The following is a 17,555-nucleotide window of genomic DNA, read 5'->3' as shown; positions in this document are numbered from 1 at the left end:
CAAATTGTTGAACAAACATGATCACTTTCGAAAAAAAGAAACGGATATAAGCTTATATATGAGGTATCAATAATATCATATAGTTTTGAATTATTCATTTTCCGAATGAAGAATTTCCTTCGGTATTCTCAGAAAAGTGCATCGATTTCCTATAGCCTACTCATACTTCAACTTCGATAGAAAATGGATATAGAAAAGTATTGATATTTTATTTGCTTCCATGAATTTAATATTGTGGAGTTGGAAAATATACATTTAAATTTAATTATTATACTATCACCAGTTGATGATTTGTACTATTTGTGAGAGATTCTTCATTCAATGTGCAAAATTGTTTTTTATGTAGGCTATTTAAACAAAATTTGTGATTGCAGTCTACTATAACAATTTTACTGGAGTATGAAATTGAATTATTTATTAAGGTTCATTACTTTGATCTATAGAAGCTCCAATCCACGCCTAGCTTAGTTTCTCAATAAAGCTAGAAGATTTATTTTTGAGTTTTAAAGAGATCTATTTACGGTACCGTACTTATAATAAACCACAACATAGTAAAATATAGTGTCCTCTCATTTTATTCTAACTTCAAATCATTTCTAATGGAAACATGGCACAATTTTTGTAACATGAATTTAAACTTAAATCTCATATGTGAACTGAATATTTCTAAAGTTCTGAGACGCCTTGAAAAGAGTACGAGGGAGTGAATAATGTAGAAGTTGTTCAACTAGGTACGATATCCCAGAAATAGCAAACTACAACTTGAAGTTTGTTTGATGCCTTGAAAAAGTAGACCGACAACATCTGACACGAAGAACATTATTTGTGTGAGGAATATTATGTGTATAGACAGACTGGATTTTATGTGATGTTCCCTTCAGCGCTGCAACTCAGTTGTCTGTCAGCTCCCATGATGATGGGTGGTGTCTGTGCCAGAGCACCTTTCACATAGATGTTTCTAGTTCAGCATCGTTCAAGTGTTAGATGAGTGTTTTTCGATAGCTCTCAAGTATCCTAGATCAATCTGTTGTGTATGGATTGTTGCTTCTCATATTTTAATTCAACAAATGTGTTAATTTTTAACATCAAGCAGTTTTTATAATTTTAAAGTGAAAATGGTGTTGTGTAGCAAGTGCGGTAATGAAATCTCTCTCACGGTCGAGTACATTACTTGCTCAGGTTGTGACTCCAAATTCCACTTTGAATGTTCGGGGGTGTCAGCCACTGTTTACAACCGCATGTCAGATTCGAAGAGAGATGCGTGGCGATGTCGTCTCAACTGCAAGACACTGTCAAGAGCTGGCTCAGTATCTGGTCTACGCCCAACCACACCAGACTCTGAAAAAGTTGCTGATCTGTGGAAAAAACTCACTCCTCCAGATTTAAAGAGTGTCGAGACAACTTTGGCGAAAAAGTTGGACGATGTCACCGATCTATTTAAAAGAGACATGGAGGGTTTGAAAAACGAATTGACCTCCCTCAAAACCACCAACACTGGGCTGATTGCTAAGGTTGATAGTCTAAAAACGGAAACAAACCGCAAGGACGATATCATTCAGCAATTGGAGAGACGTCTCCACCAGCAGGAAGAGTATGATCAGTTCCAGATGCATGAGATGGAGCTAGGTTCGTCTCAAATGCAGATGGCTTTTGTTGGGCAAGTGGACAACATGCCTGTCAACATTCAAAACCACCAAGAGTTGCAGCAGCGCAATGAACACTACGATCATCCAGCCGCCGCCCCTATCAACCAGCAATCCACTCACTTGATGGACAATCGACACTCGACTCAGATGGACAACCATCGCCCTCCTGCTCATTCTGCCCAGCCTCAACAGCAAACAGCTGCACACGCCCAGCAAGACATGCGTCAGAAGAGACCACTACGTCGCAGCCAGAGTTATACTGTAAATATTAACTATTCTATCCATATTATTCTAAATAGGAACCAGATTTTCATCAAATGGTTTTTATATTCTCCTCACTTTAGACTCTTAATCACATTTTTTTCAGTCTTGAAGATTGAAACTCATGTTTTTTCTAAGATCTTCGCCAATTATACTTTATATTAATTTTTCCTTGACTACGATATTTATACTACTCCTTCTATTATTCTCCAGACTCAGTATCTTTTCAATAAGATATTGTTCTTTTTTCGAGAGTGATCAACCTTCTCTCTATTGATATATTGAAGCTTTTCATCAATATTTTTATTACTACCGTTATATACTAAAAATAGTACACATTTTTTTCAAATAGCACCTATTCAAGAATTTTTCAAATTGTTTTTCATTTTCAGCATTAGTTTCTTGAGATGAAGTAGCTACTGTACACTTCTTGAAGTGTATACGGTATTGCACTTTCAATCGAATTATGATTTGTGGACATTATTGCTGATGACGATGTGTGTGTTTTTTAGGAATATTCTAAGAATATCATAATATTTTTTGAGGAAAAAATTAAAAACAGATACAGTATCATGAATTTTTACGTGTTTTTCCATTTGGAAAATTATTTTTCTGTGTTAAGACATTTTTCATTTTCATCGAGTACATCTTGAATTTTTCCCAGAGCTCACAGTGATCTTCCACGTGTGCCATTGGATTTTATTATTGCATTTCATCTAGAAAAATTGAATTTTTAATTATTATAGACTTGACATGTTTTTCCTTTTACCAAGTATTTACCATACCTCCTCCACAAGTACAAGAGTTCTAATTTTTGTAGCCTATATGAATATCGTAGAGTGGGGCAACTTGAAACACTTTTTGAATTCAAGATCTTGTAATTTTGGATAGGATGATTTTTTCAATAAAAATATTACTCACTCATATCGGTCCTGTTCCAAAGAACATGTTTATACATAGAAATATTTATTTGCAGTTATAAAAATACATTTTTTAATATTTATATGTGTGTTTCAAGTTACCCCACATAGTGGTAACTTGAAACGCACATACAAATCAGTTGTTTTCATCAAGTTAGATGTGTATGAGGTATCTTGAAACAGAATATAAGTTTAAAAAAGGGCTAGGTTTGTTATAGAGTTGGTACCTAGCAAAGTTTACTTGAAAAAACTCAAAATAATAGAAAGAAAATATTTTTCCGACATTAAAAATCAGCTTTTACAGAGAAACAATGGCGTCCTCTCCTAGTAAACAAAGACCTTAAAGAGATGCATCTTTAAGGTCTTTGGGTACCAATTTTTTCTCAATATTCTCCAGTTTTACAAAAGCTATGTCATCTATTGCAGGAAAAATGTAGATGTTATGTGCTTTACTTGATTTACGCATGAACTTTAACCTGACTTCCGTTGCTGATTTCTCACCATGTTCAAGCCTGAACAAAGAAAGAAAAACTGTAATTTTTATAGGTTAATAGGTTTGTTACAACATATATTTATGTATTAGAACCACCTTGAATAGGTGAGTAAAATAAGCTTTCACTCGATAACATAGGATGAATATTTCAGATTCTAAAATTTGAAACCCCCTGCGATGCCCACCTCGGATAAATATTTTTGAAAAATAAATTTGAACAAGTCTTAACTCTTAGCAAGTCTTAGTGCCGGTTGCACAACAGCCGGTTAAATTTTAACCGTGATTAATTCCACGAGAACCAATCTGAGAAGCTGTCTTTTCAAAAACGCCTTTTCTGATTGGCTCTCGTGAAATTAATCACGGTAAAAATTTAACCGGCTGTTGTGCAACCGGGCCTAACTCAACCTATCTAGTTCAATTTAAAATTATATTGGAGGCTATATTCTCAAATAGCCAAGTTTCAACTGACCTCTTTTATATTTAAAATTTATTTGAAATGTGTTTCAAGTTACCCCACAATTTTTTTAATTATAATAATTTTTCAAGAGCTCATAACCGCAATTCATGTACGGTACACAGAATCACAAACATGTGAGGTTATGTTGCATCACATACCAATTTTATACCACAAAGTTTTATGTGATTTGCACGTAAAGTTTTTCCGAGTATGTTTTTAGGTTAAAAACTACTAGATTAAAAACGAAGAATAAATAATTCTATTCTTTGATATTGATGAACAATTTCAACAAATATTGTAAGTAGAATTTATTTGAAATGTTTACCAAATAGTATTTGGTAAATACCAAGCGTTAAAATTAAAACTTCGTTCATAAAAGTTCTTTGCAGTGCTGCCCCTGCCAGTACAATATTTCAAAAATTACCTCTGGATGTTTCAAGTTACCCCACCGTTTCAAGTTACCCCAATTTACGGTACATCCGTAGCGTAATCTATATGGAAAATTTAAGTTCAATTTTTTCCATATGAACTCGAATAATACTATTCTATGGTACTTTTTCATTTTAATGAATGAAAGTTTACTTCATATAAATAAAGTCTGTCGGCGTATTGATATTTCCGTGTTTTTTTAATATTGAAATAACGATTTTCAGTAGAAAAGAGTTTATTAGGTAGGCCTACAGGCCTACTAATTTTGTTTGAGGATAAAAAATATTAAAAAGTATACGGTAGGCTAATATAGAGAAAAAGAGACGAATTTTTTTAAAAATTGATAGTCGTTTGATAATCTCTTGGAAAATTTATGAAACATATTAAAATAAAAAATTAGAAACAATCATTTTTACAATCAATTTTTTTAATTTGTTAAGTAACTTAATTACAGTGGGTATAGGCTACTCGAATCTGTATCTGTTTTTATTAAAGATCAACATGAACATCCATAAAAAAGCTCACAATAAAGTAATTGTAGCCTATCCTTATTATTATTATTAAGTAATTTAATAATGATTAGCCTACAATCAAATAATATTTTATTCAAAGAAAACCTTTTAGTATTATAATAATGAACACGATTTTTAGTGTGGTTACTCCTTATTTATCAGTTGCTATGGAAACAGTTTAAATAAAGCTCGATATAAAAAGTCGATTTTGGTCGAATCTATTTCAAATATCGATTTACGAAAAAGATCGATTAGGTCAATAATATAAGCATTGATGTTTGAAACGTCAATTATCATCCAAAAAAATTTTATCCAAGTAATTTAAAAGGTTTTATCCAAGTTTATCTTTCGAAAATTTAACTGAATGAGATTCAAGCAGTAGCCTAGTTAGAATTTTCCGAGTTTGTCTTTTGTATTTTTACGGAATTATAATAATATCGATTCGTGGCCGGGTACGTAATCTTCATGTAGATACTGTATTCCGTATTCGACGATCGATTTTTGAATTTGATTAATATTCTATCGAGAAGACCATATCGAGTTGGTCTTGTATCGAACACTAAATATCTTGATACTATCACTATCGATTCAGAATTCAATTTTCATGATAAAAAAATGAAGAATAATAAATATTGAGAAGTTATCATTTTTATAAGATATTTTGCAATGCTTTATTTTGTATATCTTTTATTATTACTCAAGGACTATTAGTTAATATGCATTTTCATTCCTTTTCGAAAATAGATATTATGTTCCAATATAGTTTGTTTTTGATGAGATTTACAGTAAACAACCCAATTTTCTAACCTCTTCAAATGGAATCACTGATGGATGACAGTTATTTAGACTTTATGGTAAATACTCATTATTTTATTACACTTCTTCATTGCCAGCTAATAAAAATTGATAGAACTATAATTCTACTAATATAGTTACCTGTCACAGATTCCTAAATTAATTCTTTAGGTATTAAATGATATCATTTTACTCAGGTATTAAACTTGAATAATAGATTATCATTTAATACCTGAGTGAAATTTTATGCTTATTAAGATTATTACGGTAACTCACCGTTTTCATTTGTATAATTTAGGCTATATACTCTCATTTTGGACTTTTAAAATGTTATCTAAATTTGTGAGAAAAATTGTACAAAGAGGAGTCCTATCCTTAGATTTTCTCTTTCAGTCAGTGCTTTATTGTAAAAATAATAAATAAAAAAAATTAGTCAAGTGATACCGTAAAGTTTTCCCAAGCTTTGATTCAATTTATAGCATAATAGTATCATTTAGCCTATAGCAAAAACGTCATATCTTGTAATAAATTATTAGTTAACTTATCGGTTCCTGTCTTCTGCTTTACATAGGTAGCCTAGCAAGGGTTTCTCTTAATGAATTCACCATATGAATATAATTATAGTAATAAAAAATTCATTAGGCTATGGCAGTATTTTCTCACTTCAAGATTGTTCAAATAGTACGTTCACAGAATACAATATAGAAGTTTTCTCTGGTACGGTATGCAAAAAGATACCTAATGTGTATTTTTAAATGATCATTGAAAGGGCAATTTGAATGTTGTAGACAAGTCGTTCGAGCGGGAGGATGGAGAGGGAGAATAGTAGAGCGGGGGCCGAAGATCCGCCCCCTGATCTGGCGAGGCAAAACCAGGAGTTACGGCGTCGCCTTGAGGAGGAATCGGCCAGCTACCGGCGGCGCCTCGACACCTACAGGCAGGCACAGCAACATCAGGCAGCTTTGGTCAGCCGGCTTCAAGCCAAGGTAACTCATAATCTCCAGTCAAATTTCTTGGATATAAGCTATATTTGTTAGTATTATCTGAAAAAGCAGCGTCGTCCTTATATGCATGACTTCTTTGTATTTAACGACGAAGCTGCTAAGACAGTGGATTTTTATTTTAATTTAGGCATTTTAACTATCATTTGACACGCACGAACGAACAAACTCCCTAAAAGAGGTTTCTCATACAAATCTTGCAGTGAATAGAGTAATCTCTCCAGAAGTTTATTTTTCACCATGGTATAGCACTAAGAATCCCGGTTTTTCTTAATTTTCCCAGGAAGGCTGTTGAAAAATCTTATTGCCTGTAATGGGAAGCTATTGTAGTTCCCTGTCAGTCTGCTTCGGGGAATTCGAGCAAGATGGCGGTTGAAGGTAGTAAGATTTTTTGCGGGCTCTGTAAAAATATCATAAAAAATAACGACGATGCAATCATGTGTGATGTATTTTGTGAAAACTGGTTTCATACGTCATGCGTAAACATTTCATCGGAAAATTTAGAAAAAATTACGGAATTAGGCGATCTTTCAATGTGACATTGCAAAAGCTGCAAAGTGAGGTTAAAACGTGTTCGAAATGTTGAGTTTGCAGTAGCCTAAAAGATTTTGTAGATGTAAATGTAAAACTAGACGAAATTACATAATATTAATGTAATGAACCTTGGAAATGTTATATTGCTATAGAAAATTGAAATTTTATTAAGAAATCAAGGTTATTCAGACAAATCATCTTTGTCTGAGCATGTCGAACCTACAACTCTAACCAAGTCAAACCCAACTTTGAACTACAATAAAAATCTTGAAAACGATGGCAACCTGAATATTGTTCTGGATAAACTCACAAAATTAAGTGAAAATTCACCACAAATGAGTAGAAGACTTGACATAGTGGAAGGTAAGGATCGAAATCTCAAACTCACGAAGCCAAAACCGGTAAGTGAAGAAATAATTCTTTACTTAGCATGCAAAAAACTAAAACTGTGAATAGACATCTCACTAATTCACGAAAATTTAATTGAATAGTAACCATGAGAACAATGGAGAATTTCCTCCTTTTGCATCCAGTAATGGTTTTCCATCACTAAATAATAGTGGTCAAAATAGGAATACATCCTGTGAAATTTTAAACATTGACGAAGTTAGTGACAACTGTGACTTAACAGATGCCTTCTGTGATGATATTGCAATTAAGGACTGTATTATAAGAGAAGATGAGTGGAAAACTGTTACAAACAGAAATGGACGTGGCAAAAATAAGACTTATGCCAAATCTGTCGGTAGTACCGACAAAATGACAAATCCCCTACTAATTTATCAAAAACCAAACAAACCTATTCTTTCAAAGATAGACCATTACTGGTTGGCTCAAACAACTCTCAGCAAGTCAATGGTCAGGATTATAGCCTAGTAGGAGACAAGCTAGCCTGGTATCATCTTGGAAAGATAAAAGCGGGTGTAACCGAGAATATTGTAAAAACATTTTTGACAGATACCTTCCCTGGACTTAATTTTATTGTAGAAAAACTGGAAAGCAAAAGTGTATCATATTGTAGCTTCAAACTTGGAGTTGATTTTGATCATAAAGACACTATCCTTGATAACACGAAATGGCCAAAGTATGCTACTCTGAGACGTTTTTTATTCAAACGCCCTCAGGGAGCAAAACTGATATAAATATGAATAAGAGCGAAGTTACCATGGATGTGAATAAAGTTACCATGAATGTTAGTAAAGTTACCATTATTGTATTAAATGTTCAGTGCATTAGAACAAAACTCGACCTTCTTGAATTTTTATTTGATGAGATTAATACTGACATTCTCTGTATGGCTGAAAGAGGAAGAATCGGAATTTTATAGTGACCTAAATAACTTGAATCTAGCTGCCGCCTATTATAGGAAGCACCATTCAAACGGTGGTTCAGCAATGTATTTAAAAAGAACCTAAAATATAAGAAAAACGATGTTAATGAATTTTGCGATGAACTGGTCCTGGAGATTGCTGCTTTACAGTTGCTTGAGCCCTCAATGATTGTGGTAGCAGTATATCGTTCCCTTAACAGTAGTTTGGATCAATTCTTCGAGAAGTTTGAAATCTTGCTGAAGTTTTTATCTAGATTCAACAAAAAAACTGTTATAGGTGGTGACTTCAATATTCACCTTGAAACCCAGAATGAACTAAGCTCCAGGTTTACATGTCTACTCCGAGAATACGGGCTCTACACTGACAACAAGACGCCAACCAGAGGTACAGCAGTCCTGGATAACATTGCAACTAACCTTGATTCTTGGGAACATAAAACAACAGTGGTGGACCCAATGATTTCTGATCACTGTGCTGTTGTAATTGAAGTCCAACCCCAAATTGGCACTGTCAGCGTCCAACCTGAAATAGCATGGAATGCTGAATATATCTTCTACAAGAGAATAGTCCGGGAGGAGCACATTCCAATACTTCGAGGAGAACTTAAACGCATAAACTGGATGACAACTCTTGATAATGTAAGACCAGAATTTAGACTTGATAAACTCATCTCAGTCTACATTAACAGTTTCAATCAAGTATTTCCTCAAACGTATACAAATAAAAATATTACCTCCAAACAACACGGAGACAAATCCTGGTTTACCAAAGAGCTTCGCAACATGAAGGACCTGGTGACACTCTTACACTTCTTCTACAAAGTTGCCAACTCACCTGAGAAACAGACTGCATTGTATTCTAAATACACAGACATGCATAGAAGGTATAGAAGTGCTGTAAATTATGCAAAAAAGAAACACACAGCAAATTACATCAAATCAGCCAGCAATGTCTGCAAGGCTGCATGGAGTGTAATAAATAGTCATAGGCCCAAAAAAGAACAAGTAGAATTCGAACTGAATCCCGACGACTTCAATTACTAATTTACAACAGCTGCTGAGAAGATACAAGCAAGTTTACCAGCCAACGATATGGAACCATCGTCTAACATCATGTTGACACAACACAGAATGACTGAATGGAAGGAATTTAGTCCATCACAAATAGTGAATTTAGTAAGAAAATTCAAAAACCCGAAATCGCAAGACATCCACGGCATATCATGTAATATTTTGAAAGAAACCATCACAATGATTGCTGAATCAATGGCCAGCGCAATAAATGAGTGTCTGAAATGTGGCAGATTCCCTGACATTTTTAAAATCTCAAAAACGAGACCAGTCCACAAGAAAGGTGCAGTTGACCAGCCAGCTAACTTCAGGCCAATATCAATTCTTCCCACCATGGCAAAGGTGCTGGAGACTATTATGAAGCAACAAATGGTGGATTACTTCGAAAGTAACAACCTCCTTTGCCAACAGCAGCATGGTTTTAGAAGTGGCCGCTCAACAACAAGCGCACTGATTGCCCTGACTAGCGAAATCCAGAACACGTTTGAGACTGTTGATACAATGCCCTTACACTGTTTGATCTGAGTAAAGCCTTTGATTGTGTTCCACACCAAATCCTCCTAAGAAAGCTGGAAAAGTATGGAATCAGCGGTCCGGTCCTCAATACCATCAAAAGTTATCTTGAAGACAGAAGCCAAGTAGTCTCAATAAAAGGAGCTTTGTCAAAGACCAGAGATATCAAACACGGAGTGTCCCAGGGTTCTGTCTTGGGCCCCCTTCTATTCATCCTTTTGACAAATTACTTTGTTCCCAGCAAGGACTGCATACTGTTTACAGATGATACTACGGTGATGTCTAGAGGAATATCAAGTGAACAGGCATTGGCAAGGAACGAAACTCACATACAGGAGGCAAAGAGATGGTTCCAAATAAATAAACTTGAACTTAATGAGGACAAATCCCAAATATTAATAATTATGCTCTCTGAAAAGCGAAAAACCCGAAAGCACTACTGAACCAGTAAAATTATCGGGTTTTTGGCTTGACAGAAAATTGAAATGGGACATACACATTTCAAAGACATGCTTAAAACTAGCTTAAAACATCTCCTAAAAAATTAATGTATGTTGTCACTCTGGAATACTTGATGACAGTTTACTATTCGTTGTTTCACAGTCACATAACATACGGAATCCTTCTTTGGGGACATGCTTCAGCCAGCTCAGATATACTAATGCTACAAAAAAATGCCATTAGAGTAATCACATTCTCTGACCACCTGGCACACTGTAGGCCACTATTCAAAAAGCTGAGAGTACTTACAATCTTTAGCCACTATTTACTCTGCTCACTTCTATTCATAAAGAACAAAGCAAACAACATGACAAAGAGAAGCAAAATACATACCTACAACACTCGACATGCGGCAGACCTGGATGTACCTCAAAGCAGACTTACAGCAACTCAAAAAAGTTTCGAAATATCAGCACTGCGACTGTATAACCAACTCCCTGAATATATAAAAAATTGCGAAACAGAAACGTTCAAGCAAATATTGAAGGAACGCCTTATACAACTGCCATTATACTCATTGCCAGAACTAGTGGATGAGCCCTTATACTCAAACACGAACAGCCTCCATCCCAGAGTTTGAGGGGTGACCCCCTGAACTCCCTGACACAGTCTATCCGGTTCTCCCGGTCAAGGACAAAGAATTAAAGTATCAAGTAAGTAAGTAAGGTACCTCCATTGTAGTTGCATGTCTCGTATTATGGCTGTGTTATTACATCTTTCTTGAAGCTGCTCCTGATTCCTCTTGATATACATCAGCGAGCACAATACATATTGACTGTACACTGTGAGTATCCCGATTCCCGAGATCCCTGAATAGTGGGCTGCGGTATTCCATGAAGATGGAAAATGACATTTATCCTCAGAGAATTCTTCTACAGCAGCAGCAGCACATCCTGGATAGTTGGTGCGTCAACCCCCAAGAGCAGGCCATAGATAGATGATGTAGCTGTGAAACAGTGAATGATAGGCCATGGTGGTTTTGATCCACCAGATATTTCAGTTTTCTGGTAAGGTACAACACCCTGGACAGTTTCCTGCAGACATTTGTTCACATGTTATTCTAGCTTAATCTTTCATCCACCTTGAATCCTAACTGCTTCACGGATTTTGTGCTACGGGTTGTCTTTTCAAAGAGCAAATTAGGATTCTTGTTTTTTCTTCATTTAGCTTCAGCTTGTTGGCAAAAAACCAACTTACCTACTTGAGTATGTGAGTCTGGCAGACTCTTCCCTTCCTGTTCTGCAGTGACACCTCTTGAAATCAAGGTGGTTTAATCTGCCCCCTGACTGCTTGAGAAGTCATTCATAAGCACTATGAACAACAGGGGGCCTAAAACAGAGGCCCGTGCTTGGTACTCTGTGCTCCACACTTTTCACTTTTGAGGTGGTACTTCGCAGTTGGACCACCTGTGTTCTATTTTCCAGAATGAAGGCACTGTCCTCAGGACCCTGCCACCCAAGGCTTACTACTCTTCAGTTCACCAATTAATATATTGTAAGGGACTCAATGGAAGGCCTTACTGAGGTCGCACAATGTGAGGGCAAGGGATTTGCCATCCTCAAAAGTTATGTGGATGTTTCTGTCAATGCCAGGAGAGCACTTGTTGTGGATCGTCCGTTTCTGAATCCCTGTTGTAATAATGACAGTAAGCCATTTCATCGTAAACCTCACAATCTCTATTCACTTGTTTCTCTCGAGTTGAAATCCTATTTTTTATTATTATTTAGGATCATTGAGAATGATTGCCACATGAGCTTTCAGCTTATGCGAGGGTGATTTGATGAGTTGATCAAACGTCGTTGTGTAGGCCTACCGGCGGGATTTTTGATAAACTTACTCATTATATATTGACTTACTCATTCCTCTCAGTTGTTATCACAATAATCTCTCAATAATTCAATAATTAATCCAAATTAAGGGTGTAGAGTCATTTCGGATACCAATTTCTCTGTTTAACCTTCGTATGCTGAAAATAGCCTATCAACATAGTATACTGGAAAAATTAATTTTAAATAAAAATCTATAAAATACAATGTTTTATTTCAGATTCAATAAAAAAAATATCGAGTGACCTGGCTGGCTCAGGTCTGATGTCAGAGTTTTCAGGTCGCAACTGATCAATTTCAGGGCCTCTGACATGACCTAACGACTGCTTTCTAGGCAGCCGGGACCGATTGCTTAACGTGTCCATCCGAAATACGGGTGTGGGCCGAAAAAAATATCTTGCCCGAGCTGGGATTCGAACCCGTGCCTCTGGATCTAAACCACTCGGCTACGGCCATTCCTATTCAATAAAAAATTGTATAATGTATTGGAAAATATTATTAAGTTAATTTATGAAATTACTAAAGAATTGTATACAGTTTATTATATTACAGAAATAAGTGATTTTTGTTTGCATTTGACCAGTTTCGGTTGAATTGGGCTTCGATTTATCGGGGTCCACTGTAGTTTATACCTTCAACCATATATACGATCCTATTTATGGACGAAGGTTGATGCCCTAGTTATGTGAAAGGGACGAAGTGTGTTTCTGCCTGTGATACTCTTTTTTAAGTGGGATCACGTTGAGTTCATCTTCTCATCGCCAAAATCATATATGATCTCAACACATACTTTTCTTTCGGTTTTTTTTTATTAATTGAAACCCTCGTATCTTAAAGGGGTGTTGTACCTTTTTGATGGTTCATAACTTATCCTATAAGCAAGATTCATACAATTTAACATGAATATAGACAAATTTCCCTTTGTAAATATATCAGGTAAAATCTATAAAAAATACCAACACGATCTAAAACTGAATTTGGTGTAATTAATTCATTCCAAAGTCTTGTTTAGTACACAAAATATTTTAAGAGGAATAGGGTCAGAAATATATTTGTCATTGAAAGATTATAGGTATGATCTATATGATATATCGAGAAGTTTCTAGAGGTGTATCTCTTGTGTCAATATTAATTTTAAAATCGGTTTATATTTGTTTCACTCCCGAAGTAGATATCGTTTAATGTATTCTCTTCAATACGATTTCAGATTCTGCAATACAAGCAGCGCTGCACAGAACTGGAGGGCCAAGTGGAGGACACATCCGTGTTGCCGATGCCGATTGCGGCGGGTCCAAGTGCTTCGGACGCCCAGACAGTGAGGGCGCCCAGCGCCGCCTTGGATGCAGCCCAACAGCACCTGCGTGAAATGCGCGAAGAACGCATCCACGACCTTGACACGGCTTTGCGAAGACTCGACGAAGAAAGGAGAAGGTACAATCTGTCTGCTTCAGAATGAGCTATTATCTATTATTCATTATTAGCAGGTAACCCGTGCTCCGCCCGCAAGGGCCTAATCAGAAACTTGACAAGCTGGAAACTCGACCTACTGAAATCTTGAATAATTCGAAATAGGCCTATACTATCGTCGGTAAATTGAGAATCTATATAGACCTATCTTTATATCCTCCATATTTTTGTAATAAAATTGAAGTCATGCCAAGAAGGCAGTGTGAGCATTGATCTATTGCCTCTTCAAATATTGTTATCCTTTTTATCAATTAAAAAATCCGAGGAAATTCTAGTTCATCTGTGTAGATTTTTCCTATTCAAAATTGAAAACTATATGGAAGAAAAAGGGAGTCATGTTGAATGTATTTAAAGAGCTTATCAAATTTATTGTTTTTATATCATTTTATTATTCATATATTTATTCATTGTAAATTATATTGGTACTGGTGAAGCATTAATTGTAAGGAGCTTTAACTCCTTTCAAGATGTGTTGTAGGATTGCTGAACAATTATACTACATACTAAAATACTACAAAGTAAGTGTAAACAAGTAGATAATTTATTTTCTCAGTTGAAAAGGATAACTACGAATCCGGAAATCGTTAAATAGTTCGAAAATTGAATGTATTAAAATGATACATATCACTTAATATGAAAAGAATACTACTAATTAGTAGCAATAAAAAATGGAATAACTATTTAGCAATTTTTGTTCGGTGTAAGATGATCCTGGTAATGCAAGGATAGCAAACTACTATAATAAAAAATAGGAGTTCAAGTTCAAGTTTTATTATTCAAAGTTTTATCGTTTATTAGTTCATAATTGAATTAAAAAATCAATTCATGTTATCAGGAGTGAAAGTTAATTTGTTCGATTTCTGCAGGTGTGAAAAGGTCATGTCAATGAACACAGCACTCAGGGAACAATTGGAAGAAGCACATCAAACCAACGAAGCATTGACGAATGATCTCCAAAAATTAACTACCGACTGGGAACAAATGAGAGAGGAAATGATCTGCAAAGAAGAGGAATGGAAAGAAGAGGAACAGGTACTTTTTATTCTACAGCTTAATTGTTTCATTTGAATTGTAATAAAATCATTGAATATAAGCTCATGCTGGGTTCTCCAGTAGTGGGTATCTTTGTAGGTTGTAGTAGAAAGGATCATGGTACTGTATCCAATTTTTTTGCTAGGATCAGGAATGGAACTAGATTAAACCGGTGTGACTAAGCATTCTTCAACTGTATTTTTTATTGATGTCAGTTGAATTGCATATTAGGTTTTTATAGGATATTCACTTCTCTATTCAATTACATTTAAGATATCATCGAACAAAGTATTCAAATAAATATATAGGCACATTATCAAGTTTTTCTTATTGTGTGATTCATGTTTCTATTAGGTTAATTATTGATCTGACCTCCAATAAAGTTTATCATTTCATCTAAACTTATGCAAATAGGTGTAATGCTATTTTAAAGTTATAAATAGTATTCATTGAAAATTTATTAAATGGATAAAACCTAAAACAATCAAAATGATTGTATATAAACAAACAATTTCGTCAATTCAATAATCCATGAAAAAAAATTAAATATCCAACTAAGGCTCGTATGCAGATACTCGGTTTAAACGGAGAAATGTCAGCTGTTGGTTTAAACCCCGTATGAAACACATTATGATAAATGCAACCATATCTACAAGTAAACGTAGAATTAGTGATAGTTATGTTGTTTAGCGTTAAAAGTAGGTGGTGCATATGACCCTTAGACATAGAACCCCAATTCATCTCCTGTACATCATTTGTAATTATGAAGATCATGGTAAAATAATTAATATTCACAAATACGTATCCATGAAGAAAGCATTGGAAGTGAATTTGTGTTTAGGAGAATATTACTTTGATACTGAGGTAGTTTATCAGTTACTCAATGAATGAATAAATAATCAAAATCGTGTGAAATCATTATATCAAATGTGCATCCCAATAATCTATTTTCTATTAATCATTTTAATAATAATATTATATTATTCAAATAATGAATAATTATTATATAAACTGTGCACACAGTTTTAATACATTTTTCCATTCATTATTGTGGCAGTATTTCAACGAGTATTACACCACAGAGCACAACCGACTGCTGAACCTATGGAGAGATGTGGTGGCCGTGAAGCGAACCTTCTGTGAGATGCAGGCGGCCACTCAACGCGATCTCAACAAGATGAGAACGGAAGTGTCGGGCTCCATTAGAGACGTTCTGGGCACTTGCACCGGCATGCAGGCTCGGGCTACTCTCTCCGCTCTGTCTGGGGTAAATCCATCGCGTTTCTGCACCTCTTTGATCTAGCTCCTCATCACAATCATTTCTCTCAAAATCCCTCCTGCATGCCATGTGTGATCAAATTGGAGGCAATTACTCATCAATACCTAGATTTTCATTGACAGAATCTTTGAAGACTATTATAATTAAAAAGATTTTCTCATATATATTATTTATCGATTGTTCTGCAAATTTGTCATGGAAAATAACTAGTTACTTTTCTTGATTATATTGGGAAATAAAAAATTAACTGATTATGTGATACATTGAAAATAAATTTTTATCCAGTAAATGTCATTTTGTCTCATTTCTCTACTTATAATGGCGAAAACATTTTTTTGTAGTAGTGTATATTTTTATGTAGTAGTGTATGTGAAAAAATACATCTAGTTAGGTTTTTATGTTGTTGCAATCAAATAGATTATTTTAATGTTTACATTTTTATAAAAGAAATACGAGACATGCATAACTACTGTTTACTGTAAATTCTTCTGCTGATATAGCAAAATTACATATCAAATAATCTGACAGTGAACATTGAATAAATTTAGTTTCAATAAATCATATTACTGTTCACTTTTATAGAATTTCCTTCATTCATGATATCATGTGTATAATTAAAATTATACATTCTCTAATTCAATGAAATTTCATTTAAATCCATCAACAATACTGGTTATTCTCGCTAGCAAACCTATCATACTAATAAGTGTAAATAAAAGTCTATTTATCTCTACTCATTATCGTGTTGACAGACTTCTATACTTCAGTCTACGGAATGCCTCTCAAGGCTGTTTGCCGGGCAGAACTGTCACACTTTTCTTGAAAATATTTTCCAAAATTCATTCTCTTGATCTGATTTTAGTTTGTTGTGTAATGGATTTGTGCATTATCTACGAATGACATCATTGCTATCTCTAGTTGAATTAGCCAACTGTAATTTATCCATAGAATAGTTTGTTTGCTAAACGTTATACATTTTTACATAGCTGTGCCTATTACTTCTTGTTAGGGTTATGAATTTCAGAATATTCTTCTTTATTGCTTTATTTTTGATATGTTCATATAGGAGAAACAAAGTGCTCAGACAGCACAGGAAAGTGCTGAATTGAAGTCAAAATTATCAGACCTAAAAGCTGAGCACGACGGTATCATCTCACAAGTACGACAAAAAGAAGACAGGATCCAGCAGCTGCTAAGAGAACTCCATGTTCTGGTTAGTATTGTTTTTAATCGATCCCAGATTAATAATAGTAATATGTTTGACTAAAATAGTTCTACATCCTTACATAATTATTTTGCAATTTCTACTGCCTTGAATTTCGCATACCGTAACACAATCGTCAATGGTTCAAGAAATGCTGTTATGGTGTAGTTTGTGGTTGTTTGTAAATGTTCGGCTCAAAATTCCATTATAATCCAATATTATTGAACTTATTAAGCTTTCAAATGTTTTTTCGGCTTCCCAACAACATTACTAAATTCAAAATT

The 17,555-nt window shown here is 34.7% G+C and overlaps 1 protein-coding gene across 1 annotated transcript in view; it reads left to right on the top strand.

The window, feature by feature from the left end:
• Positions 1–17,555, top strand: part of LOC111059311 (rootletin) — a 119,215-nt gene that overhangs the window by 53,343 nt on the left and 48,317 nt on the right. Inside the window, 5 exon segments of the mRNA XM_039433782.1 lie at positions 6,302–6,499; positions 13,497–13,720; positions 14,623–14,788; positions 15,846–16,055; positions 17,134–17,280. Coding sequence (XP_039289716.1) covers positions 6,302–6,499; positions 13,497–13,720; positions 14,623–14,788; positions 15,846–16,055; positions 17,134–17,280 — 945 coding nt within the window.

Source organism: Nilaparvata lugens, chromosome 1, assembly GCF_014356525.2.
Source record: "Nilaparvata lugens isolate BPH chromosome 1, ASM1435652v1, whole genome shotgun sequence".
Classification (NCBI taxonomy): domain Eukaryota; kingdom Metazoa; phylum Arthropoda; class Insecta; order Hemiptera; family Delphacidae; genus Nilaparvata; species Nilaparvata lugens.
Note: the sequence above shows the minus strand (reverse complement) of the source record. Positions and strands in the feature narration are given on the sequence as shown.